A 26,298-nucleotide genomic window follows, 5' to 3' on the forward strand; every position below is an offset into this window, starting at 1 on the left:
TTAGAGAACATTGTAACACTCATTCAAAGAATTTCACTAGTTATTTACAATTATGATTAGGTACATATAAAATCTTAAATCCTAAAGTTAGAAATCTAGCAAAAAAATAAATAATAAATAATAAATTGAGAGAGCTTGTATTGGCACCCCTACTTTTACTTACTATCGATCATTCACTTATTTTCTTTATTTTTAATTGGGATGTAATAAGTAAAAATTGGATTGCCAATAGAAATATTGTTCTCTCTCTTTGTTTAGATTTCTATTTGTTAGATTTAGGATCTTAGATAATCCTGATCCTAATAATAAACAACTAATGAAGTTGTTTGAGTGTTATAATGTTTTGTGATGTCAAGGTAATAACTTGAGCGAAGCTTTTGTATTGTTTGGACGGTGTATTTTAATCTTTAATTAGGGTATTATAAGTAGCTTAAGAAATTGGGTGTAATAAGTAAAAGTTGGGTGTCAATAGCAATCTTTTTCTTGTTAGAAATAAATAGATATTTTATTTAATTTGCTGTAAAAAAAATTGTTATTGCAAATTAGATAAGTATATGCTTAGCTCACAAAAAATCTTATTTTTCATTTATAATAAACATTAATTTGACATTACTTCATATTTAAAATGGGAAATATTAATGAATTGGCCAAATTTTCATTTTAGATTTTCGAAATATTAGAAAAGTCATATCGACTCTCAAACATGGTTTCAAAACTCATCTGAAACTGATTGGGACGTATGGCCCAAGTCGTCTCGATATCAGGCATGGACAAGACGGACGGACAAGTTAATATATCAAAAAAAGTTTTAAAATTTTACGTTTATTTTTTCTCATTTCTGAATGAGATGTCTCAAATGTATTGAAAAACTTGTCTGAGATAATTCGATATCTGACAAGGATAAGATAAGATGCGAAACTAAATTTAAAAATCATGATCTGAATCAACTGAGTGTAAGGGAAGATTCACATTGAAAATCCCACTTGTTTATGTACAACTCTAAGATGCGTGCGGGGGGGCAGAAACATGTTTATAAGGTTTAAATGACCAAAAACACGAGGATGAAGGCATAATAATACATGTCAGACAAGCTGCCTCTATGGTCTCCCACACAAATATATAAAATAAAATTTCTCTTGTGACGAAAATGATTTTACAATCATAGGTAATAGGACCTAATGCTACGTAAAGAATTGACCTCATTAAATATTGAGATATTTACAAAAAAATTATCAACTTTTTACGAATTTATGATTCGGGCTCACTGTTCATTTTAATTACCAAAACGTGAAAGATAACAAATTCAAAAGATTTTTAAGTTATTATTTTACAGGTTTGAAGTGACAATTTCACTTTAACCCTTTGAAATTGTCACTTTGTCATGAATTTTTTTTTTTTAACGAAAATATGATTGCTCATGATTTGGTAATTAAAATGAACATTGAATTAGAATCATTTTTAACTCACAAAATAGTAATTTACTCTTAAATGTTCATAAACACATAGTTTTAAAATTTGAAAACTCGAGTCAACATAAATATTTGAGTTGAGTTAACTTGATGACTAGCAAATGAACTCATGTGATCGAATCCAATGAATATATTGTACTTACTTATATTTAAAAGAAAATAACCGAATACCTTAACCGAGTTTATATGACAGTTTGATGCATTTTCGAGTTGGCTTGGCCACTGGTTCAAACGAGTTTTATGATCAAGCCACCTCAATTTTCTAATTTACAAGGTTTAAAACTAAAATCGCACAATAATCCAAATTATCAAGCCCATTAATCTCTTAGGCGACCCATCATCATCATAATGTCGTTATTTATGTTTTATTCCAAAATTTTGAGATACTTGATTCACAAGTATATTTCTAAACTCTTTTTTTATTCGATGTGTTTTATCAAAAGAGTCAGGATTCAAAGCAGTGTCGCATTCCTATAGAGTAAGAATGGTGTCTAATAGGCAAGATTTGGTTAATGTATAAAACACATCAGATTCATGAACAACCCTTGCATATAGTCCTATCTGTTTTGACTCCAAATAAAATGTGCGACATAGACATTGTTCTGGATCCCAACTCTTGTCAAAATTGCACACAACGTATGTTTTTTGAAATATTTATGAAAATGTCATATATTTGTTTTGGTATTTCATTATTTATACCAAAATGGTATTTGTTGTACTAAGAGCAAATTAAGTTGACCTTTATATATATATTTTATGAGTTAGCAAAGTTGGTAATATCTTTGAGCGAAAATATCATTAATTTAGGTTCGATTCCAATTAGCTTCGAGTTATCGATTTCATTAAAAATAGGCTTTCCAAAAAAAATAAAAAATAATAATATTTTTCAAAAATGTACATTTAGGGTATGTTTGATTGCACATGGAAAATAGGGTGGAAAATCAATTTTCATGGTAAATGACATTTTTCAAGTGTTTGATTGCACATGGAAATGGAAATTCATTTCCACCCATTCAAAAAGTCCACTAAATCATGGATTTCACTTTCCCACCCATATGGGTGGGAAAATGAAATCCACCATATTTTCCATTCTCAATTCTTCCCTACCACCACCACCACCACCATTACACTAACATCGTCGTCGTCGTCATTGCCGTCGTCGTCAATTCCGTCTCCGACCACCTTCTCTCTCTCTCTTCTTCTTCTTCTTCTTCTCCTTCTCCTTCTTCTTCATCCCTTACCTCTTCCGCCACCGCCACCACCACCACCACGTTCTCCCCCCATCTTCCTCGCATATCTACGTCATCGTTGCCACCGTCGCCGCCATCACCTTCGCCACATCCTCCCCCATCCCTCTTCATCGTCATCTTCTTCTTCCTCTCCCCCCTCCTCTCATCTTCTTCCTCTTTCTACTCTTCTTCTTTTTTCTCATAATTTTCCATGATTTTATCCAAGTGAAATCAAACAATGGAATTTGATTTTCCAACCCTACCTATTTTCCACAACTAATTTTCCATGGATTTCAAATTCCATGAAAAGTGACTTTCCATGCAATCAAACATACCCATTAGTTGAATTTTTTACTCAATACATGTATATTAAACTTGTAACTCTTTTTTATGATTTCTTTTCATAATTTTGTAACTCTTTTTTTATTTGAGGTTCACTAGAAGGTTAGACAAAAAAAATTCCCAAATGTGATCATAATAGAATATGAATACCCATTTTGGTTAAAATAAATTACCAAGATGTATATATTTATTTATAACTATTTCAATAAATGTTTTAAAGCCATAGATATATACCCAATACAATTTGTCCTCACACAGTCACACGTGCCTATTTTGGTATCTTATTCATATTAAAAAAAAAGAGTGGTAGGTAGGAATATTAGACCTTATATCATAATGGTTGAATCAGACGAAGAAACGAAAGTGATGTTCTAACTTTTTGAAGGCTCTTTTAATTTCTTATGAGAGAGAGAGAGAGAGAGAGACTAGAAGAGTGGTTGATGACCAAGATTCATGGATTGAAGTATGTTATATGTTTATGTGTCTCTATCTTGCTTAATCTCTTCTTTCTCTCTCATCGTTTTCTTCATCATGAGAGAGAGCTTAGTTGGAGCAAAGGAGCAGCAATTGAGGCTGAAGATGTAGCATCTATTTCCTGTTCAGGCCATGGTAGGGCCTACTTAGATGGCTTACACGTGGAAGGCAAACAACCCATCTGCGAGTGCAATTCTTGCTATCTTGGTCCTGATTGCTCTGATTTCTCTGCTGGATGTCTTGCTGATGCTGATAGGTACACTGTAACACCATCTCATCTCCTCTCTCACACACACACACACGTGTACAAATGACAAAGTCTAGTATCAAACGACGTCGGCTTAATTACTAGGGCTGGGATGGGAGGATTTTCCTAGGGATTTCCCAGTCGACGATCCCTAAGATATCAGTGTTTTTAGTGGATCCAAAATTCCAAATCGTAATTTGGGATTTCAAAAGTCCTTCTAAATTTATTTTTTTATTTTTTCTCTTCTCTTTAAATTAAGAGCGCTGCTATTGGGACCCCAACTTTTACTTATTACACTCCAATTAAAATAAAAAGTCAACGGGTAAGAATATGTAAAAGTTGGGGTGCCAATAGAAAATCTCTCTCTCTCTCTTAGATATCAATTTGTTACCTTTAAGATTTTATATGAGCCTAAACCTAATTGTGAACAACTGTTGAAGTAATTTCAATGTGTTATAATTAATGCTTTGTAATGTTGAGATAATAACTTGAATCTAGCTATTGTAGTGTTTTAATCTTTAAGTAAGGTGTTATAAATAATTTAAGAAATTAGAGTGTAATAAGTAATAAAGTTGGGTGTCAATAGCAGCTCTCTAAATTAATTTGTTTGATGTTCTTATCGAGGTTTAACTAAAGTGGGTCAGTTATGAATTCGGGTGATGCAGACATATGTACCTCCCACATTTGGGTGAATATTAGAGATTGCCCGTGTTTTAAAACTTAGGAGAAACCTCCCTTAATCCACTAATAGAAAAAAATTCCTCCAACATGTAAGCCAAAATCATTGATTTTTCTATTGGGATGCAAACCAATGGAAATACATATAATGTAGATTGTAAAATGCGGAAATTAGAATCAAAATTTTGTCACTATGATCCTGATAATCATTTTTTTAGTTAGAAAAATAATGCCATTACTTATGCAACACACATGATTTCATCATACTTAGAACATCAACCAATTGAGTTATATATCCATAGGCGAATAAATCAGCGAATCGAGGAATTAATCATTAATTTAGGGAATATGGTAAACAAATTTCATTGGTATATTTTCCGAATTAACCAAATTAAGCCCTCATCGATTAAATACCAAATCCAAATTTTGTTACTATTATATCGTCGAGACATTAATACTATTGTGTCGCTTTAAATTTTCTTTTTCCATTGTAGTGGGGATCCAATATTCTTGGAGCCATTTTGGTTGCAACATGCAGCAAGTAGTGCAGTTGTGGTGGCAGGTTGGCATCGCATGAGTTATCAATTTGATGACAATTTCATATCGAAGGAGTTGGAAAGGCACATTCGAGAACTGCATGTTGTTATTGGAAATGCAGTTACAACTGGAAGATTCATCGTCTTCGGTGCAGGATCCATACAACTCCTTAATGCAGCGGTCCATGCCCTTTCTCCTGAGGATTCATCCTCACCTGCAAGTGTTGTGGCATCAGCCCCTTTTTACCCGGTTTGTCTTAAAACTTCGAACTCTTTCTTAATTCTACAAGTGGTAATACATGACGACCATTCATGGTGTCATTCAATGGCTTGTATTCAGTTTGATTTATATTAACATATCATCGAGGCTATCCTCGTCACCTTATTGAATTTTAATAGAGTACTAGTATAATATAGGGTCAGGATCAGTTGACTCCTAAGAATGACTCATGAAAAAAATACATGATCCCAACCCTTTAAAAACAAAATCCAATGATTGAGATTTATGAGTATCTTGATAACACAAATCTCAGATACTTATCCCGAGGATAAATCTCAATCACCACTATGTAAAGCCAAAAATCCAACGGCTGACACTTACCTTGTGCAATATTTTTTAAGGGGTTTTCTATTTTTGGGAGATAGACACATTTTCCACTTCTCCTGGTTTCTTTAAATAGAGGATCTGGGGCTATAAAACTTGAGAGAAAATAGTAATTGTTCTTGATCTGATCTATAGACGTAAGCACACTTCTGAACCAAGTAAATCCTTGTGTTTTATGCAATATTTGTTTTCTACGCTGTTTCGATTTTTTCACAATCCTCGAGGTAAGTGTCAATAAGATATGAGTTATCGAGATACATAAAAAATGTTTGACACTATGATATTACATGTACACTGTCAGGACCATGAGTTATATGATACATAAAGGTGTTTGTGCATAGGGTCGGGATCAGCCAATCAGGTGAAAAAAAAGGAAAAAAAACACATGATCGCAATTGTTATGACACAAAATCCAATAGTTGGGTTTCATTAATGGGATACATATTTATCCCTAAAAGTATTCCTTTCTATTATTCTCCATCATCAACATCATTATAACTTACCTTTGCACATAGTGGAATGGAAGAACAATTAATACTCATTTAGCCGATCGACTCCAAATCTTGGGGGATAAGGCTTTGTTGTTTTATCAACATCTTCTTCGAAACCTTATCCCAAGGATTTGGGAGTATAAACTTTACTAGGGTTCATGTAATTCTATCCTCTCTTTGGCATTCTCTGTCTCAAATTGGTAGATTTATATCTTTGTTACAGGTTTATCAAACCCAAACAGATTTTTTCAAGTCTGTGGACTTCAAATGGCAGGGAGATACATCCCTATGGCATAATATATCAGATTCCTCCAAGAATTTCATTGAATTTGTAACTTCACCAAACAATCCTGATGGTGCATTGAAGAAGTCAGTTCTTCAAGGCCCAACGGTCAACGCAATCTACGATCATGCATACTATTGGCCTCATTTTACGGCTATCCCTGCTCCGGCTAACGAAGATCTTATGATCTTTACATTGTCCAAGATCACTGGTCATGCTGGTAGCAGATTTGGGTAATAATTTAGTTATCGTCCTATTGTTATGTTCTTTCTTAATAGAAGTTTGGATAGCCTACTCTTGGGTTATTGTTGAGTAACATTATCCAACTCCACAATTTTTTTTATTTTTTTTTTTATTAGATGAGAGATGGGTTTGGGCTAGAATTTTGAGGTTCGATTCTAATTGACCCAAATCCATCCTGGCCCATTGGCACCCCAAGCTTCAAGCCAATTAATGGTCAGAATTCATCAATCAGACTGATTTTTGGCATGTAAGTTTATCAAAGAGAGGGCCAAATTCTAGAGGCAAGAGTGATTATGATTTATGACAGAAAAATGTGGAGTTGCATTACCCAACTCCAGGAGTACTATATCCTCGTGTTGTTGTAATTTGTATTGTAGTAGTAATTGTGGTGCTATACTACTATTATTACATCAATCTACTTCTGCACACCAACCACTACTAGGATGGCATGCGACTTTGAAGTCTGAACAAAACTTAATTACAAAGAGGTGTTTGCTTTGGATTTTTAGATTCTGATTCAAGATTCTAGTTTTGGATCGTTAGAATCATATTATAGAAACTAATTTCACAATCCAAAATCTAAGTTTAGCTCACTTTGTCTCCTATTGTTAATCCTTTTTCTATATTTGTAATACGAAATACTGTAACACTAAGTGCAACACACAACACACACAAACACAAACACAAACACAAATCCAAAATCGCAAGAAATGGGTCCGACATCGTTTATGATTTTAGCTAATTTTTATTTAAGGGGAAACCTTTTTTTCATTCAATTGTGAGCACAAGAAATCTGTCTAGTGAAACCCAAATATATGTTCTTTCACATATGTTAATCCTTGTATATATAGGTGGGCATTAATAAAGGACGAGAGTGTGTACCAGAGAATTTTAATGTACATGAAATTGAACACCATAGGTGTTTCTCATGACACCCAATTGAGAGCTCTGAAGTTTTTGAAAGTCGTTTTGAAAAAAGAAGGGAGGGAGCTGTTTGGTTTCGGATACAAGACAATGAGGACACGATGGGACAAACTGAACAAAAGTTTATCCAACTCAAAACGCTTCTCCCTCCAGGAACTCGAACCTCGATATTGCACTTACTTTGAAGATGTGGTCGGACCTTCCCCAGGTGAACATCTTTCAATGCTCAAAGCATAATACACGTCGTAGGGTTTCTCTGAAGTCTGAATGAATCATTAAGTTCCCTCATTTTTATAATGTTTTCGGGAATTTAAACGTACCCTTCTAGGTTTTGGTGAATAATTGTGACAATAGGATTTTAGGCATTGCATATCATCAAAGTTTGCCCACGCCGAAAAGCACGGGCATCCTCTTTTTGGAGTTCAGAGGGTAGAAGAGGAAAGGCAATAAAATTGAAGGGATATTCTTGGAAATGGGAGAAGAGAAAAGATAATAAAGTAAGAGTTCTTCTCGAGATTCATGACTTGATTATATAAATATTATCCAAACATTAAGCTACTAATATGATCTTTGATTAATTTGCTAAATTATCCACATTGCAGCTTATGCATGGTTGAAGTGTGAGAGGGAGGAAGATCAAGATTGTTCCGCAGTATTCAAAACTGCTGGTATCATTGGCCGTGAGGGTAGCATCTTCGGTGCTGAAAGCCGCCATGTTCGTCTTAGCCTCATCAAGAGCCAAGACGACTTTGATTTGCTGCTACAGCGAATTGATGCCATGGTTTCTTTAGAAGGTGGCGTCGAGATTATTTGATAATTATAATCAATCATTGGTTGATTTATAAGACACAAATTAATGTTTAAATGATTGGACTGTTTGTAATGCTCAGGCCTTCTATTGGGAAGGTTGGGTCATGTCTATTGACCTAGTAATTTGTTTAGGTCTATGAATGAAGAGCTTGTGTCATTTCTATTGACCTGATGATTTGTTTAGGGTTGTCAATGGTGGATTTGCACTTAAAAGAAAATAATCTTTATAGAGACTTAATGGACAGACCTATCTGTTCCATTTTTATTACCAAAACTCCCTTACTTTGTTACTCCACAAACCTTGTGTGGCATCCAAGTCTTTTTTTTTTAATGATTAAATACATATAATACCTTTGGTATAATTTAGGCTCTAAAAAATGTGGGCCTATAAAGTTTGTTAAGAAAGAAGAACACTTTCCTAATTAGTAAGGAAATTTTCACGTATCAATTGTTGTCATCCAAAAACATAATCATCGAGGGTTGTACATGACAGAATTCTAAGAACTTTGAAAAAAAATATATTATGTTTTTTTTTTTTTTATCATTAAATTTTAATTTTAAATTTGAGAGTTCGGAGCTGTCCATTTTCAAGACCATGGATCAAGCTAAAAAAAGATTTTTCTTTTGAATCAGAGTGTTTTTTTTGTGAAATCTAGAAAGCTGTGAAGTTGGATTGCTGTTTGATAATCCTTGTGAGTCCAACGGCCCTTACTACGTAAGTCAGGCTGGTATGTTTTTAAAAGGAAAGGTTTTTGTTGAGTGACAAACTTCTTAAAGTAAGGGAATTTTTGTAATAGAATGCAATTGGCCGGCCTGATAAATCTCTCAAAGCATAATTTGTGATTTTTAAGCAATGAATCGGTCCAGTATATTTTCCCCCACTTTTTGAGATTATATTGCCACACAAAATTATTTGTATATCACATACTGATCATAAAATTCAATAATTGTAGGGAATGACATTTTTTTTGTTTACACCCATAATCACCAAATCTGAAGACAGGTTTGAAAAGACAAGGAAAAACTTCGGGAAAAAATGGAAAAGAACCATGAACAAAATGGGTAAAAAAACAATAAACATAAAAAATAAAAAATATATTAAAAAATGTAATACATGTAATACATTTGACATTTATATATTTTTTAGCAAAAAAATATTATTGAATATATATATAGATGATAACATGTTTTCACGCATACTTCTACATTCTATGATGGTAAAATAAGTTTAACCATCAACCGATCTTTTGAGTGGGATAAGACACAATTGAAAAAAAGAATTAAAAAATCATAATGCAAAGCGTCACCATCAAATCTTATATTAAACAAAATTTATGAATCAAATCACAACCTACCATAAGGTTATATAAATAAATTATAGGCATAAAAATGGGATTTTTTTATTTAAAAAGCATGTTTTTCTGAAAAAGATGAGTTTTTTTAATTGTTACAATAGTTGGAAGTTTTAAAAAGTGTTTTAAACGAGACTTTTTTCGACAAAAACAAAAAAAATTATAGAATTTTTTGTCACCATGTTTCCACCACATGCCCCATTGCTTCCCTCTTATCAATTATGATTCTTTGCAACTAGGAGATTGAACGAGGGAGGAGAGTCCAACAAAGATAGAGGGGGATCGCAGAGTGAGGTCATGAGTATTGTTTAAAATGTTGGAGTGCATTGATCGAGACTGATATGGAATACTGAATGTTTCGGGAATGCATTGAAATGTTAAAATATTATGTCGATATAATATCTACTTCTTCGTTAACCAAACATTCAATCGATAAGACATTTTAAACCTTGTTGTGAGAGAGAATGGGAGCAAAAGAGAGAGAGGGACAGGCAAAGAGATGTAAAAACTGTGTGCGTGTGAGAAGGAGAGGAGCAAGGAGAATACCTTGATTTGCGCGTTTGCAACGCTTTTGCTGCATTATAAGTAAATTCAATAACGGACTTTTCTAACTTCAAATCAGATTTTAGGATCTCCATAAAACATTTGGATGAAATGAAAAACGCATATTTTCAAGTAATTAGTGCTAACGTGGCATACTTCTCCATACACCTTTAACATGCCTATACTAGAACAGTAGACTTTTTCCTCAAGATACACAACTACAATCTTCATAAATATATGTAATTGTGTATCCCGATGAAAAAAATATGATTCTGGCACATGTCACATTAGGGGCGGGGCGGGGCGGGGCGGGGCGTATGTCACATGGGATATCTGATTATCATTATTTATACATGAGTCGTGATAATTTGACTATTACATGGCATACTCAATCAATTTTCTTGATGTGACAAATTTAAAACTCATAGACCTGTATGTCTTGTGATAAACAACTACACTACCTCATAAAAAGTGAATCTTGAGGGCACCGTCTATCCCAAGGCATATGAATCTTCGATCCTGAATTTGTCATAAGAGAGTGGATTGAATATGTCATGTGGGATAAATTAAATTATCACGACTCTTTATATATATATATATATATATATATATATATATATATAGGTCCCGTTCAGCACCCTAAGCATTACCACACACTTTAACAAACGTGTTTTGTCTTACATGGGTTAGAAGTTTTGGAATGAGCTGATTTTTGGTGAGGATGATCTCTATGGTGAGGAGATCATCCTCACCAAAAATCAGCTCATTCCAAAACTTCTAACCCCATCAAAAATGATTTACAAAAAATGGACGGTCCACAATTTTTCAACGTGTAAACATGGGGCTAAACATTTCGGAATGGGCTGATTTTTGGGGAGGATGATCTTCTAATCATAGAGATCATCCTCACAAAAAATCAGCCCATTCCAAAACTTCTAACCCATGTAGGACAAAAAACATTTGTTAAAGTGTGTGGTAAAACTTAGGGTGCTGAACATTTCCCATATATATATATATATATATATATATATAGGGTCCCGTTCGGCACCCTAAGTTTTACCACACACTTTAGCAAACGCGTTTTGTCCTACATGGGTTAGAAGTTTCGGAATGGGCTGATTTTTGGTGAGGATGATCTCTATGGTGAGGAGATCATCCTTACCAAAAATCAGCTCATTCCAAAACTTCTAACCCCATCAGAAATGATTTACAAAAAATGAACGGTCCACGATTTTTCAACTTGTAAACATGGGGCTAAACATTTCGGAATGGGCCGATTTTTGGGGAGGATGATCTTCTAATCATAGAGATCATCCTCACCAAAAATCAGCCCATTCCAAAACTTCTAACTCATGTAGGACAAAAAACGTTTGTTAAAGTGTGTGGTAAAACTTAGGGTGCTGAACATTTCCCATATATATATATATATATATATATATATATGGGTCCCTATCCGTGGCCAACAGTTTGGCAAACATTTTGGCAAACACTTTTTCAAAACATGGGTTAGAGGTCTTGGAATGGGCTGATTTTTGGTGAGGATGATCTCTACGGTGAGGAGATCATCCTCACCAAAAATCAGCTCATTCCAAAACTTCTAGCCCCATTTTACAAGTTGAAAAATCGTGAACCGTCCATTTTTTGTGAACCATTTTTGATGAGGTTAGAAGTTTTGGAATGGGCTGATTTTTGGTGATGATGATCTCCTCACCATAGAGATCATCCTCACCAAAAATCAGCCCATTCCAAGACCTCTAACCCATGTTTTGAAAAATGTGTTTGCCAAAATGTTTGCCAAACTGTTGGCCATTGAACGCTACTCTATATATATATATATATATATATAGGGTCCCTTTCAGCAACAAACATTTTGACAAACATTTTGGCAAAACATTTTTCAAAACATGGGTTATAGGTTTTGGAATGGGCTGATTTTTGGTGAGGATGATCTCTACGGTGAGGAGATCATCCTCATCAAAAATCAGCCCATTCCAAAACTTCTAGCCCCATGTTAACAGGTTGAAAAATTGTGAACCGTCCATTTTTTGTAAACCATTTTTGATGGGTTAGAAGTTTTGGAATGGGCTGATTTTTGGTGATGATGATCTATTCCCTGTAGAGATCATCCTCACCAAAAATCAGCCCATTCCAAAACCTGTAACCCATATTTTCAAAAATGTTTTGCCAAAATGTTTGTCAAAATGTTTGTTGCTGAACATTTCCCATATATATATATATAGACAGAGTTGGGCTAGGGTGATATAGGTGATTTTTACTCGTATAAGGAGGAAACTCGTATAAGGAGGAAACGCGTCTATGATTATGTGCCACATCAGACTTGTGAGAATTGGAGTAAATTCTTTTTGTCAGTTCAGCATTTACCATATATTAAGTTTTATCTTAAAAGTGATTTTTTTTTCCCACCAACTTTTTAATACATGACACGTCAGCAGAATAAGGGTAGTTTTGTGAATTAAGAATGCATTCAATACACACAAGTTCATGTGATTGGTGGATCTAGATGTCCGCGAGCGTTGGGAGAAAAAATGAAAAAAACACATGTTGAATTGACATTGTTGGAAACTGCGTTGATGTGACAGTGCAGAGTCATATATTCCATTTTTACCTGTACAACAAGGAAAAAGGTTTATAATATCTGTACACTACCACGTCAGCACAGTATTTAACAAAGTGAGTGTTGTACAACTTGAATTTTTTTTTTGATAAATACTCTTAGAAAGAGATATTTTCTCACAAACTTCGGTGTGTGCCACGTCAGGTATTATAAGACCAGTTTTGTAATTAATAAGGATAGTTTAGTAACTTAGGGATGCCATTCAATACACGCTAGTTGATGTGATTGGTGGATCCCAGATTTCTGTCAGATTTATGAGTAATAAAAGCAGCCCTCTATAGACTACCGCACAAATAATGAGTCGCCAGGTGACCTATTCAAATGACTCTATAAGTTCGAGTAACGTAGATCTAAACGCTTGGAGATACATGATCGTATTTCCCTATAAAATATTTTCTATATATATATATACACGTGGGGGACGTTCAATGGCCAATTTTTTGGCAAAACATTTTTCAAAACATGAGTTAGAGATTTTGGAATGGGCTGATTTTTGGTGAGGATGATCTCTACGGTGAGGAGATCATCCTCACCAAAAATCAGCCCATTCCAAAACTTCTAACCCTATCAAAAATAGTTTACAAAAAATGGACGGTCCACGATTTTTCAACTTGTAAATATGGGTTAGAAATTTTGGAATGAGCTGATTTTTGGTGAGGATGATCTCCTCACCATAGAGATCATCCTCACAAAAAATCAACCCATTCCAAAACCTCTAACCTATGTTTTGCTAAAAAATTTGCTAAAAAGTTTGTCCTTGAACGCTACCCTATATCTATATATATATATATATATGGGAAATGTTCAGCACCCTAAGTTTTACCACACACTTTAGCAAACGTTTTTTGTCCTATATGGGTTAGAAGTTTTAGAATGTGCTGATTTTTGGTGAGGATGACCTCTATGATTAGAAGATCATCCTCCCCAAAAATCAGCCCATTCCGAAATGTTTAGCCCCATGTTTACAAGTTGAAAAATCGTGGACCGTCCATTTTTTGTAAACCATTTTTTATGGGGTTAGAAGTTTTGGAATAAGCTGATTTTTGGTGAGGATGATCTCCTCACCATAGAGATCATCCTCACCAAAAATCAGCTCATTCCAAAACTTCTAACCCATGTAGGACAAAACACGTTTGTTAAAGTGTGTGGTAAAGCTTAGGGTGCTGAAAGGGACCCTATATATATATATATATATATATATATAGGGTCCCTTTCAGCAACAAACATTTTGGCAAAACATTTTTCAAAACATGGGTTAGAGGTTTTGGAATGGGCTGATTTTTTATGAGCATGATCTCTATGGTGAGGAGATCATCCTCATCAAAAATCAGCCCATTCCAAAACTTCTAACCCCATGTTTACAAGTTGGGAAATCGTGGACCGTCCATTTTTTGTAAGCCATTTTTGATGGGTAAGAGGTTTTGGAATGGGCAAATTTTTGGTGATGATGATCTCCTCACCGTAGAGATCATCCTCACCAAAAATCAGCCCATTCCAAAACCTCTAACCCATATTTTGAAAAATGTTTTGCCAAAATGTTTGTCAAAATGTTTGTTGCTGAACATTTCCCATATATATATATATATATATATATATATATATATAGGGTCCCGTTCGGCACCCTAAGTTTTACCACATACTTTAACAAACGCGTTTTGTCCTACATGGGTTAGAAGTTTCGGAATGGGCTGATTTTTGGTGAGGATGATCTCTATGGTGAGGAGATCATCCTCACCAAAAATCAACTCATTCCAAAACTTCTAACCTCATCAAAAATGATTTACAAAAAATGGACGGTCCATGATTTTTCAACTTGTAAACATGGGGCTAAACATTTCGGAATGGGCTGATTTTTGAGGAGGATGATCTTCTAATTATAGAGATCATCTTCACCAAAAATCAGCCCATTCCAAAACTTCTAACCCATGTAGGACAAAAAACGTTTGTTAAAGTGTGTGGTAAAACTTAGGGTGTTGAACATTTCCCATATATATATATATATATATATGGGTCCCGTTCGGCACCCTAAGTTTTACCACACACTTTAACAAACGCGTTTTGTCTTACATGGGTTAGAAGTTTCGGAATGAGCTGATTTTTGGTGAGGATGATCTCTATGGTGAGGAGATCATCCTCACAAAAAATCAGCTCATTCCAAAACTTCTAACCCCATCAAAATTGATTTACAAAAAATGGACGGTCCACAATTTTTCAACGTGTAAACATGGGGCTAAACATTATATATATATGGGAAATGTTCAACACCCTAAGTTTTACCACACACTTTAACAAACGTTTTTTGTCCTACATGGGTTAGAAGTTTTGGAATGGGCTGATTTTTGGTGAGGATGATCTCTATGATTAGAAGATCATCCTCCCCAAAAATCAGCCCATTCCGAAATGTTTAGCCCCATGTTTACACGTCGAAAAATCGTGGACCGTCCAATTTTTGGAAACCATTTTTGATAGGGTTAGAAGTTTTGGAATGAGCTTATTTTTGGTGAGGATGATCTCCTCACCATAGAGATCATCCTCACTAAAAATCAGCCCATTCCAAAATTTCTAACCCATGTAAGACAAAATACGTTTGTTAAAGTGTGTGGTAAAGCTTAGGGTGCTGAACGGGACCCTATATATATATATATATATCAGATATCGTTTTCATTGTGACGAAAATGATTAAGAGAGAGAGGTGATGGGACCTAACTTTTGCATAAAAATTTGACCTCGTCAAATGTTTATAATCAGATAGTTTTTAAACTTGAAAACTCGACTCAACTCATGAGTCGAGTTAACATGATGACTTGCTGATGAACTCGGGAGAGCGAAACCAATGAATATCTTGCATTTACTAATATTTAAAAGAAAATATGAATTATAATTGCATACCCCTTGTCGAGTTTCTATGACTTCGATCCACCTCGAAATCCCCTGATTTAACTCTACCGATTTTCTAATTGACCAATTTTAAAACTACTATCACAATAATCCAAATAATCAAGCACATTAGTTTCGTAAGTGAGCCATTCTCATTATGTCATCACTTACGTTTTATTCCTAAAATTTGAGATAATTGACTGACACCTCTTAATTTTTTATAGGATGTGTTTTGTCCAAATTAAACATCATGTATGCTTTTAAAATATTGATGAAAGAGTCCTATGTCATTTTGGAATTTAATTATTTATATTGTGTTGATATTATGATTTTCAATATTAAACTAAGTTTATTTTTATTTGATTCGTGATTTTCTGACTCAAAAATTTTCAATTAATCTGTACTCAAAGTGATGTGATAAGAGCACATAACCATGAATCTTTTTCTTCGGGATACACAAGGAAAAGATAAATAGTTTTGTGCCCTTATCACATTGATCGAGTGAAAATTTTTGAGGCAGAAAATCATTAGTATTTTTATGTATTTTATTTTATTTAAAAAATAAATTTTACAAATGAACTAATTTTTCATAGGTGTCAATTAGTTAAGAGCATGTCCAATGGCAACGCTATATTTACCTTTTTCAATTGTATTTTTGAAATAATAAAATAAAATAAAAAATATCATATTTGACACATGTTTTTTCAATATTTCATCTCAAAAAATTATTATTGGTATATGCTTTGGATGACAATTTGATAATTCAAAATAATTTTTTTTTATGCTTCGAGAAGTAATTTATTAAAAAAGAATAATCCAAAATACTGTTTTTTCGACATAAATGTCACTTTAATAAAATTTGCAATATTATAAAAGTAATATCAAAATTTGCATTATGGTAAATTAACCTTTGGGTGAAGGTAACATTGATCTAGTTTGATACTTACCTTACGGAGTCTTTGATTTCATTAAAAATATGAAAATATTAATATTTTCAAAACACTATTGATCTTTTGATTGGAAAATTTTCACTAGTTTGTACTCAACTGGCACAGCAAGGGCACAAAATTGTTGATTTTTTTTTTTTTTTTTCTGTATCCTAAAGAAAAATATCTATGATTGCATGCCCTTGCCATGTCAACCGAGTACACATCGAGTGAAAATTTTTGAGTTAGAAAATCAAGATTCTTGTAAAAAAGGTAGCATTTAGTTGAATTAACTCCTATATTTGAAATAATCTTTTATTAGAATTATGAATTTTTTTCATAATGTTATAAGAATAAAATATGCTCTTTCTTATTTGAGGTTCACAAGAAAGATAGAAACAATCACAAATATGATTGTACTTACGTCATAAGAGAGAAATTTCTCTCTCCTACCCGCATATCCATTGTTCAAAAATCTTTATTTTTAGATTTTAAATCTTAAAAAAATATTGTGGGATTTACATGAATTATCATATTGACAATCGAACACTACATCCTTCTAAATTTCATGAAAAAACTCATGATAAAAAAATAAAATAAAAAATAGTAATATTTTTCGAGCTTGATTAATGGTGTTGAAAATGGTCGACTATCGAACATCTAAATTTAAAAATAAAATTCATTGATGAAAGATAATTATTTTTAATATTAAAAAAATTAAAGTTGTTATAATTTTTGCCTCTACAATCCTATTGCATCCTATCGGATCATGATTTTAATGTCGAAAGGTGACCAGATCCGAAAATTTTATTTTTTTCACTATGGTCATCACTGATGTCATTCGCCCCACATGTCAAAACGGATGTTGGAAAAGTTAGAAAAAAATTCACTCAATACTTTGGTCCTCATTCCTGCCATTTTGGTACTATCCCCACTTTATGTTTTTAAAATGAGTGGTGGATAGGAATATTGGACTTTGGCTGAACCAAATTAAAGAAACAAAAAGTGAAAAGCTCCTTTAATTTTTCATGAGAGAGAGAGAGAGAGTCTGGAAGAGTAATCGATGGCTAAGATTCATGGATTGAAGTATTTTATATGTTTATGTTTCTCTATCCTTCTTAATCTCTTCTTTCTCTCTCATCGTTTTCTTCATCAAGAGAGAGAGCTTAGTTGGAGCAAAATAGCAGCAATTGAGGCTGAAGATGTAGCATCTATTTCCTGTTCAGGTCATGGTAGGGCCTACTTAGATGGCTTACACGTGGAAGGCAAACAACCCATCTGCGAGTGCAATTCTTGCTATGGTGGCCCTGATTGCTCTGATTTCTCAGCTGGATGTCTTGCAGACGCTGATAGGTAACACTGTAACACCATCCCTCTGTGTATGTGTGTGTGTGTGCCGGCTTAATACAAGTTGAGGCGTAAGGCAAAACTTCAAAATGGGGTCTTTTTCGATGTTTAATATATCAATATGAATAATAATAATTATTTAAAATTTATTTAGATGTAAAATTGTTAATTAAGTTTTTATATTCAAGTTTTCCTCTTTTTTCTCGATTTTTTTAAAATTGTTTTATATTTTTATTTTTTAATAATTTTTCTTACTTTTATTTTTTTTAATCTTAACGAGTTAGTTCCATCGTTTTGGGAGGGGATGAGCTTTAAGAAATTGTTTATTTATTTTTAATTTTTTGAAATTAACACTTTTGAGGTCTTGAGAGATATTGTCAATTACCTTTTATTATTTTTAAACCTCCTAATTCCACTCTGCTCTTCGGGATACACGACTCCCTCTAGATACACTTTTTATGGGGATGTGCAGGGAGCGCAGATCTTCAGTTCCAAACTTGCCACGTCGGGATAGTCGATTTAATTTGGCACATGGGGTAGTCAGAGTATCAAGATTCTTATTATTATTACTGGAAGAATCTCCATCTTGTACTATGGTCCATGGGTATCATTTATTGAATTCTTTTTCTTGTGGGTTCCACAAGTTGGAAGGATTTTTGTTTCAGAAGTTTTAGTGGATTTGAGATGTTTTCTTTATTTTTTATATTTCTTAGGTAGTTTCAACCACTAGGAGGGGATAATTTTAAAAAGTTTCTTTTTTTTTAAGAGTTAACAATTTCCAAAGTATTGGGATATCTTATTATTTTTGTTTTCTTTCAAAAAACCTCCTAATTTCAACTTCTGAGGGGGATTTAATAAATTATTTGAAAGAAATTCCCATCTTATAAGTTTTATAAGTCTTATTTTATTTTTATTTTCATGAGGATTTATTATTATTATTTGGTTTTCACACATTGAAAGGGTTTTGTAAAATGACTCTCCCACGTGGCACCTCCACCCATTGACATGAACCGTAGATGTATAATCATTGAGATACACAATTTCACATCACCATAAAAATGCAATTGTGTATCCCAAGGAGTACTGATCTACAATTCTATCACATGTCACGTCAGGGGGAGTCAATTGAGTATGCTACATGGGGGAATCATTTTATCACGATTCGTATGGAATGGATGGGAGGATATTCCAAAGAAAAAAAAAAAAAAAACAGTGTTTTTCCTAGAATCCAAATTGTTCATGAAATCGAGAATAGAAAAGTCCTAAATTTGTCGTTTTTCACTTTCCTCCCAACCCAACTTTTACTTATTACACCCAAACTTCTTTAATTATTAATCATATCCTAATTAAAGATTAAAACAAACAATAAAAACATTACAAAGTTTGGTTTAAGTTATTAACTCAACATAACAAAGAATTATGACACATTCAAACAACTTAGCAGATGTTTAAGATTAGGCTCATATAAAATCATAAATCTAAACAAACAAATAGAACTCTAGAGAGAGTGTGCGTGTGAGTTTCTATTGGCACCCAACTTTTAATTATTCTTAGTCATTAAATTTTTTTTTTTTTTCCACTATGGAATTTAATTTTAAATTTGTGAATTAGGTGGAAGTTCGGTAGCCGTCCAATTTCAAAACCTTGGATCATGCCCAAAAGGAACTATTTTTTTAAATCTGAGTTATTCCATGAAATCAATTTTGAAGCAGCAGCCATTTTAGGGGTGTCCAAATATTTGACACAAATTACTGAATCAGTAATTTTTCAATATTTACAAAAGAATAATGCTGAAGTAACCTCAGGCTGGAACCTCACATCACACCTCTTGACGTGAAAATGTATGGGAACCATAGATGCTTTTCATTAAGATACGAGTGAAAAAGCATCTATGGTTCCTATCCACTTTCACGCCAAGAAGTGCAATATGAGGTTCCAGCCTGAGGTCACTCCAGCACGACTCTTTACAAAAACACTTAACTACCCCTTGTGCAAACCAACTACATTCAACTCAATGGCTTTAAAGTAAATTCATCAAATTGGCTGTAAAATTGCAGTCATCCAAATAACCATTTTTTCTTAATTAGTATATAATGTCATTACTTAAGCAACACATTTGATATCTATCATACTTGAAACATCAACCAATTATGAGTTATATCTTCAAGACCTTAATAATATTAATTGTTACATTAATTTTTTCTATTATTGTAGTGGTAATCCATTATTCTTGGAGCCATTTTGGTTGCAACATGCAGCAAGTAGTGCAGTTGTGGTGGCGGGTTGGCATCGAATGAGTTATGGATTTTATAACAACTCTGCCTTATCAAAGGAGCTAGAAAGGCACATCCGAGAACTGCATGCAATCATTGGAAATGCAGTTACAACTGGAAGATTCATCGTCTTCGGTGCTGGATCCACACAACTCCTTAATGCAGCGGTTCATGCCCTTTCTCCCGAGGATTCATCTTCACCTGCAAGCGTTGTAGCGTCGATTCCTTTTTACCCGGTTTGTTTTAGAGCTCTTTCTTAATTCTATGGGTGGTAAATGCATGATGTCATTCAGTGGCTTTCGTTCAGTTTGATTTATTGGCACTAATCGTCGATGCTATCACCAACTTATTGGATTTTAATAGAGTATTATATATATAATTTATCATAATAAAGTGTGTATACGTATTGATAGAACAAATCATCATCAATGCACGAGATTATTCCATTGACCCAAGTAATATGACTCAAGAAATAACACACAATCACCACTGTGTAAGCACAAAATCCAATGATACCCATTATCCAGATATGTATAAAATCTTGACAGTTGGATGTTGAGTCTACATGGTTGGGATCATGTGTTATATAATATACTAGAGTTGTCTAGTGCCTATCGGCACAGGAGGCAAGGGCGCATCCTCTTTTGGGTTAAGGTTGTAGATGAAGGAAAACAATAAAATTGAAATGGTATTATTGAAAAAAAAAAATATATATATATATAGGGAGAAAAAAGATAAGGCCGTATTATTTGATAGGGTAGAAGAGGAAAGATGATAAAGTTGAAGGAGTTATTTGGGAAATGGGAGGCAAAAAAATTATGTTATCAAGAGATACATGTGAAATTGACTTTGAACCCTTCCTTACGTGGATATAAACATTGGGAAGATAATCGTTATGTTTTATTATATAGATATAAAATTTTGTGTGCATATGGTCGGGATCAGCCGATCAAGTCACACAAGGAAAAACATTTGATCCCGGCTGTTATATCACAGAATCCAATGGTTGGGTTTCATTAATGGGACACAGCCAAACTCTAAATCTTTGGGATAAGGCTTGTCGTTGTATTGTCATCGAATTTTTTGAAATCTTATCCCAAGGATTTGGGGATATAAATTTACCATAATAGGGTTCATGTAATTCAATTCTTCTCTTTAGCATTCTCTGTCTCAAATTGGTAGATTTATATCTTTGTTACAGGTTTATCAAACCCAAACAGATTTTTTCGAGTCTGTGGACTTCAAATGGCAGGGAGATACATCCCTATGGAATAATATGTCAGATTCCTCCAAGAATTTCATTGAATTTGTTACTTCACCAAACAATCCTGATGGTGCATTGAAGGAGTCAGTTCTTCGAGGCCCAAAGGTCAATGTAATCTACGACCATGCCTACTATTGGCCTCATTTTACGGCTATCCCTGCTCCAGCTAACAAAGAGCTTATGATCTTTACATTGTCCAAGATCACTGGTCATGCTGGTAGCAGATTTGGGTAATAATCTAGCTATCACCGTATTGTTATGTTCTTTCTTAATAGAAGCTTGGATAACCTACTCTTGGATTATTTTTGAGTAACATTATCCAACTCTATATATATATAGGGAAGCGTTCGGAAGCCCTAAAGAGAGCCAAACATTGTTCCAAACATTTTTCAAAATAGGGGTTACAAGTTTTTCTAACCCTAGTTTATAAGTTGAAGAATCGTGAACCGTTCGATTTTTGTAAACCACTTTTGATAGGGTTAGAAGTTTCAGAATGGCTTGAATTTTGGTGAGGGTGATCTTCTCTTCATAGAGATCATCCTCACCAAAAATCAGCCCATTCTGAAACTCCTAACCCATACATTGAAAAAATGTTTGGCACAAAGTTTGATTCTCTTTAGGGCCACCAAATACCACCCATATATATATATATATATATATGGGTCCCGTTCGATGGCTAACTTTTTGGCAAACATTTTGGCAAAACATTTTTCAAAACATGAGTTAGAAGTTTTGGAATGGGCTGATTTTTGGTGAGGATGATCTCTACGGTGAGGAGATCATCATCACCAAAAATCAGCCCATTCCAAAACTTCTAACCCCATCAAAAATAGTTTACAAAAAATGGACGGTCCACGATTTTTCAACTTGTTGAGGAGATCATCCTCACCAAAAATCAGCCCATTCCAAAACTTCTAACTCATTTTTTGAAAAATGTTTTGCCAAAAAGTTAGCCATTGAACGTTACCCTATATATATATATATGGGTTACGTTCAATGGCAAACTTTTTGGCAAAACATTTTTCAAAACATGAGTTAGAAGTTTTGGAATAGGCTGATTTTTGGTGAGGATGATCTCTACGGTGAGGAGATCATCATCACCAAAAATCAGCCCATTCCAAAACTTCTAACCCCATCAAAAACAGTTTACAAAAAATGTACGGTCCACGATTTTTCAACTTGTAAACATGGGTTAGAAGTTTTGGAATGGGCTGATTTTTGGTGAGGATGATCTCCTCATCGTAGAGATCATCCTCACCAAAAATCAGCCCATTCCAAAACTTCTAACTCATGTTTTGAAAAATGTTTTGCCAAAAAGTTGGCCATTGAACGCTACCCTATATATATATATATATATATATATATATATATATATATATATATATATATATATATATATATATATATATATATATGGGAAATGTTCGGTACCAAACATTTTTCAAAACATGGGTTAGAAGTTTTGGAATGGGTTGATTTTTGGTGATGATGATCTCCAGAACTTCCAATCCCATAAAAAATGGTTTACAAAAAATGGACGGTCCACGATTTTTCAACTTGTAAACATGGGGCTAGAAGTTTTGGAAGGGGCTGATTTTTGGTGAGAATGATCTCCTCACCGTAGAGATCATCCTCACCAAAAATCAGCCCATTCCAAAACTTCTAACCCATGTAGGACAAAAATGGTTGGCTAAAATGTTGGCCCAAATGTTTGGTGCTGAACGGGACCCTATATATATATATGGGTCCCGTTCACCACCCTACGCTTTACCAAACGTGTTTTGTCCTACATGGGTTAGAAGTTTTGAAATTGGCTGATTTTTGGTGAGGATGATCTCTATGGTGATGAGATCATCCTTACCAAAAATCAGCCCATTCCAAAACTTCTAACCCCATAAAAAATGGTTTACAAAAAATGGACGGTCCATGATTTTTCAACTTGTAAACATGGGGCTAGAAGTTTCGGAATGGGCTGATTTTTTGTGAGGAGGATCTTATAATTGTAGAGATCATCCTCACCAAAAATCAGCCCATTCCAAAACTTCTAACCCATGTAGGACAAAATACGTTTGGTAAAGCGTAGGGTAAAGTGTAGGGTGTTGAACATTTCCCTATATATATATATATGACTTACAAGGGGCAGTTTGATTTGGATTGTTAGATTATGATTCTAGATTCTAGTTTTGGATCCTAAGAATCATATTATAGATACTAATTTCACAATCCATAATTGAATTTTAGCACACATTATCTCCTATTGTTAATCCTGTTTCTATATTTGTAATACGAAATACTATATGACTAAGTGCAAAAAAAAAAAACAGACACACACACACACGAATCCAAAATCACAAGAAATGGGTCTGACATCGTTTATGATTTTAGCTAATCTTTATTTATTGGAGAATCACTTTTATTTCAATTGTGAGCATAAGAAATCTGTCCAGTCCAACCCAAATATATATATTCTTTCTCTCAAATATGTTAGTTCTTGTATAGGTGGGCATTAATAAAGGACGAGAGTGTGTACCAGAGAATGTCAACCTATATGAGCTTGAACACCATGGGTGTTTCTCATGACACCCAACTGAGAGCTCTGAAGCTTTTGAAAGTTGCCTTGAAAGAAGAAGGGAGGGAGTTCTTTGGATTTGGATACAACACGATGAGGAACCGATGGAAAAAACTGAACAAAAGTTTATCCAAGTCGAAACGCTTCTCTCTTCAGAAACTTGAACCTCGATACTGCACTTACTTTAAAGACGACGTTGGACCTTCTCCAGGTGAACATCTTTAAATGCTCAAAGCACAATACATGTATTGGGCTTAAGTTCCCTCATTTTTATTTTATACTGTTTTTGATAATATAGACATATCCCTCTAGATTTTGCTGAATAATCAAGACAGTAGGATTTTAGGCATTGTGTATGACTAGAGTTGTCCCATGCTGGTAGGCACAGGCATCCTGTTTCATTATATAAATTAGAATTCACCAGTTCTCGAGATATGTGATCTGATTAAATCTCAATTAGTCTTTAGGGGGGGGTGGGGGGGGGGGATAAGTATTGTGAAGACAATCTTTAAGTAGGTAAAAGAGAAAGAATGATAAAGTTGGAAAGGTATTATTAAGGAAGGGAGATGAAGAAAGAAATACGGTGGGTTAAAAGAGTTAAGAGGAAAGATAGTAAAGTTAGCGGAGTATTGTTAAAAAAGGGGTAAAAGAGGAAAGATAGTAAAATTGGAGGGATATTATATAATAAAAAAATGAAAGGGAGGAGGAGAGGAAAGACAAGGAAGTTGAGGGGGTAAACATAAAAGGCAATAAAGTGGTTAATGTGGATCTCACATAAATGAGGGATGGGAGCAAAGGTGGGACCTACAATTGTATTTGATTATATAGATATTATCCAGATATTAAGTTAGTAGTATGATCTTGATTAATTTACTAAGTTATATCCACATTGCAGCTTATGCATGGTTGAAGTGTGAGAGGGAGGAAGACCAAGATTGTACTGCGGTACTCAAAACTGCTGGTATCATTGGTCGCAAGGGTAGTATCTTCGGTGCTGAAAGCCGCTATGTTCGCCTTAGCCTCATCAAGAGCCAAGATGACTTCGATTTGCTTCAACAACGAATTGATACTATGGTTTCTTTAGAAGGTGGCGTCAAGATTATTTGATAATTATAATCGATCATTGTTTGTTTATAAGACACAAATTAATATGTTTAATTAATGGAACTGTTTGTAATGCTAAGAACTTTTATTAGGAAGGCTGGGTCTTGTCTATAGACCTAGTGATTTGTATAGCTTTATGAAATAAAGTTGTGGGTCATGTCTATTGACCTGATGGGTTGTTTAGGGTTGTCAATGGTGATTTTTAAGCAATTAATGGAGTGGTTGAGTGTTTTTCCCCCATTTTTTTAGATTATATTGCCACGCAAAATTATTTGTATCACACACTGATGATAAAGTTGAATAATGGTTGGAAATGACATTTTTTTTTCCACCACAAGCCCCATTGTTTCCCTCTTAGGATTCTTTGCAACTAGAAATCGAACGAGGGAGGAGAGTGCAACTAAGATAAAGGAGGATCACAGAGTTAGGGCATGAGCATTGTTTAAAATGTTGGAATACTGTATGGGCTGAGATTGATATGAAAGAATATTGAATGTTTTGAGAATGTATTGGGATATCGGAATATGAGTCTGATGCAATATCTATTTTTTCATGGACCGAAATATTCATTCAATATGACATTTTGAATCTTGGTTGAGAGAAAGAGAACTGGCCCAAAGAGAAAGAGAAGAATAAGGAAAATACATTGATGATTTGTGTGCATGTAAAATCTTTTGATGCATTATACATAAATTCGGTAATGAACTTTTCTAACCTCAAATGAGGGTTGAGGTTCTCCATAAAACATTTAGTTAAGATGAGATGGAAAACAAAAAAAAGGATTTTCTAGACATTATTACTAATTTCTTACGAATCTATGCATTTATCTTATTAGGATCCAAGAGCCTCAAGCTTCTTTTTTAGCTTATGTTTCCTTTCAATAATTAGTGTCTTATGATAGAAAGTTGTGGACGGATCTCATCATTGGATTTGTAATTCATGAGTCGACATATCTTGTATATAAAATTTATTAATATATCTTGATTGAGAGTGAAATAGAAAAAAATAATAATTTTAAGACTCTTATGGGACTACTCCAGTATTTAAGCACTGTAATTTGATGATCCATTTAATAATT

At 33.9% G+C, this 26,298-nt stretch overlaps 2 protein-coding genes across 4 annotated transcripts; both read left to right on the top strand.

The window, feature by feature from the left end:
• The first annotated feature begins 3,379 nt into the window (after positions 1 to 3,379).
• LOC147404087 (tryptophan aminotransferase-related protein 3-like) lies at positions 3,380 to 8,604 on the top strand. Of its 3 annotated transcripts, XR_015177697.1 has the most exons (6): positions 3,380 to 3,770; positions 4,934 to 5,225; positions 6,294 to 6,586; positions 7,448 to 7,728; positions 7,883 to 8,017; positions 8,123 to 8,263. XR_015177697.1 is itself a non-coding variant. In XM_086439929.1 (5 exons), exons 1-5 carry the CDS (start codon positions 3,665 to 3,667, stop codon positions 8,332 to 8,334), a joined length of 1,191 nt encoding a protein of 396 aa, XP_086296055.1. In that variant the 5' UTR covers positions 3,381 to 3,664; the 3' UTR covers positions 8,335 to 8,604. The 3 variants fall into 3 exon arrangements, 2 of the variants coding, with proteins under 2 accessions (XP_086296055.1, XP_086296054.1); XM_086439929.1 differs by lacking the exon at positions 7,883 to 8,017 and having other exon boundaries at positions 3,381 to 3,777; positions 8,123 to 8,604; XM_086439928.1 differs by lacking the exon at positions 7,883 to 8,017 and having other exon boundaries at positions 3,381 to 3,770; positions 8,123 to 8,604.
• Positions 8,605 to 17,643: 9,039 nt separating this feature from the next.
• On the top strand, positions 17,644 to 25,460 carry LOC147404088 (tryptophan aminotransferase-related protein 3-like). Its single transcript, XM_086439930.1, has 5 exons — positions 17,644 to 18,016; positions 20,225 to 20,519; positions 21,485 to 21,777; positions 24,047 to 24,327; positions 25,012 to 25,460. The coding sequence occupies exons 1-5, from the start codon at positions 17,727 to 17,729 to the stop codon at positions 25,221 to 25,223; spliced, it is 1,371 nt and encodes a 456-aa protein (XP_086296056.1). The 5' UTR covers positions 17,644 to 17,726; the 3' UTR covers positions 25,224 to 25,460.
• Positions 25,461 to 26,298: the final 838 nt, after the last annotated feature.

This window comes from Akebia trifoliata, chromosome 4, assembly GCF_017979445.1.
Source record: "Akebia trifoliata isolate Shusen 1 chromosome 4, ASM1797944v1, whole genome shotgun sequence".
Taxonomy (NCBI): Eukaryota; Viridiplantae; Streptophyta; class Magnoliopsida; order Ranunculales; family Lardizabalaceae; genus Akebia; species Akebia trifoliata.

What these genes read in the sequence shown, in the direction of transcription:
- LOC147404088 (XM_086439930.1), top strand. Translation starts at nt 17,727, where the DNA reads ATGGCTAAGATTCATGGATTGAAGTATTTTATATGTTTATGTTTCTCT. An exon ending in CGTCGATTCCTTTTTACCCG is followed by an intron (nt 20,520 to 21,484) that starts GTTTGTTTTAGA and finishes TCTTTGTTACAG; the next exon opens with GTTTATCAAACCCAAACAGA. An exon ending in CATGCTGGTAGCAGATTTGG is followed by an intron (nt 21,778 to 24,046) that starts GTAATAATCTAG and finishes GTTCTTGTATAG; the next exon opens with GTGGGCATTAATAAAGGACG.
- LOC147404087 (XM_086439928.1), top strand. Translation starts at nt 3,442, where the DNA reads ATGAGAGAGAGAGAGAGAGAGAGACTAGAAGAGTGGTTGATGACCAAG. An exon ending in TGTCTTGCTGATGCTGATAG is followed by an intron (nt 3,771 to 4,933) that starts GTACACTGTAAC and finishes TTTCCATTGTAG; the next exon opens with TGGGGATCCAATATTCTTGG. An exon ending in CATCAGCCCCTTTTTACCCG is followed by an intron (nt 5,226 to 6,293) that starts GTTTGTCTTAAA and finishes TCTTTGTTACAG; the next exon opens with GTTTATCAAACCCAAACAGA.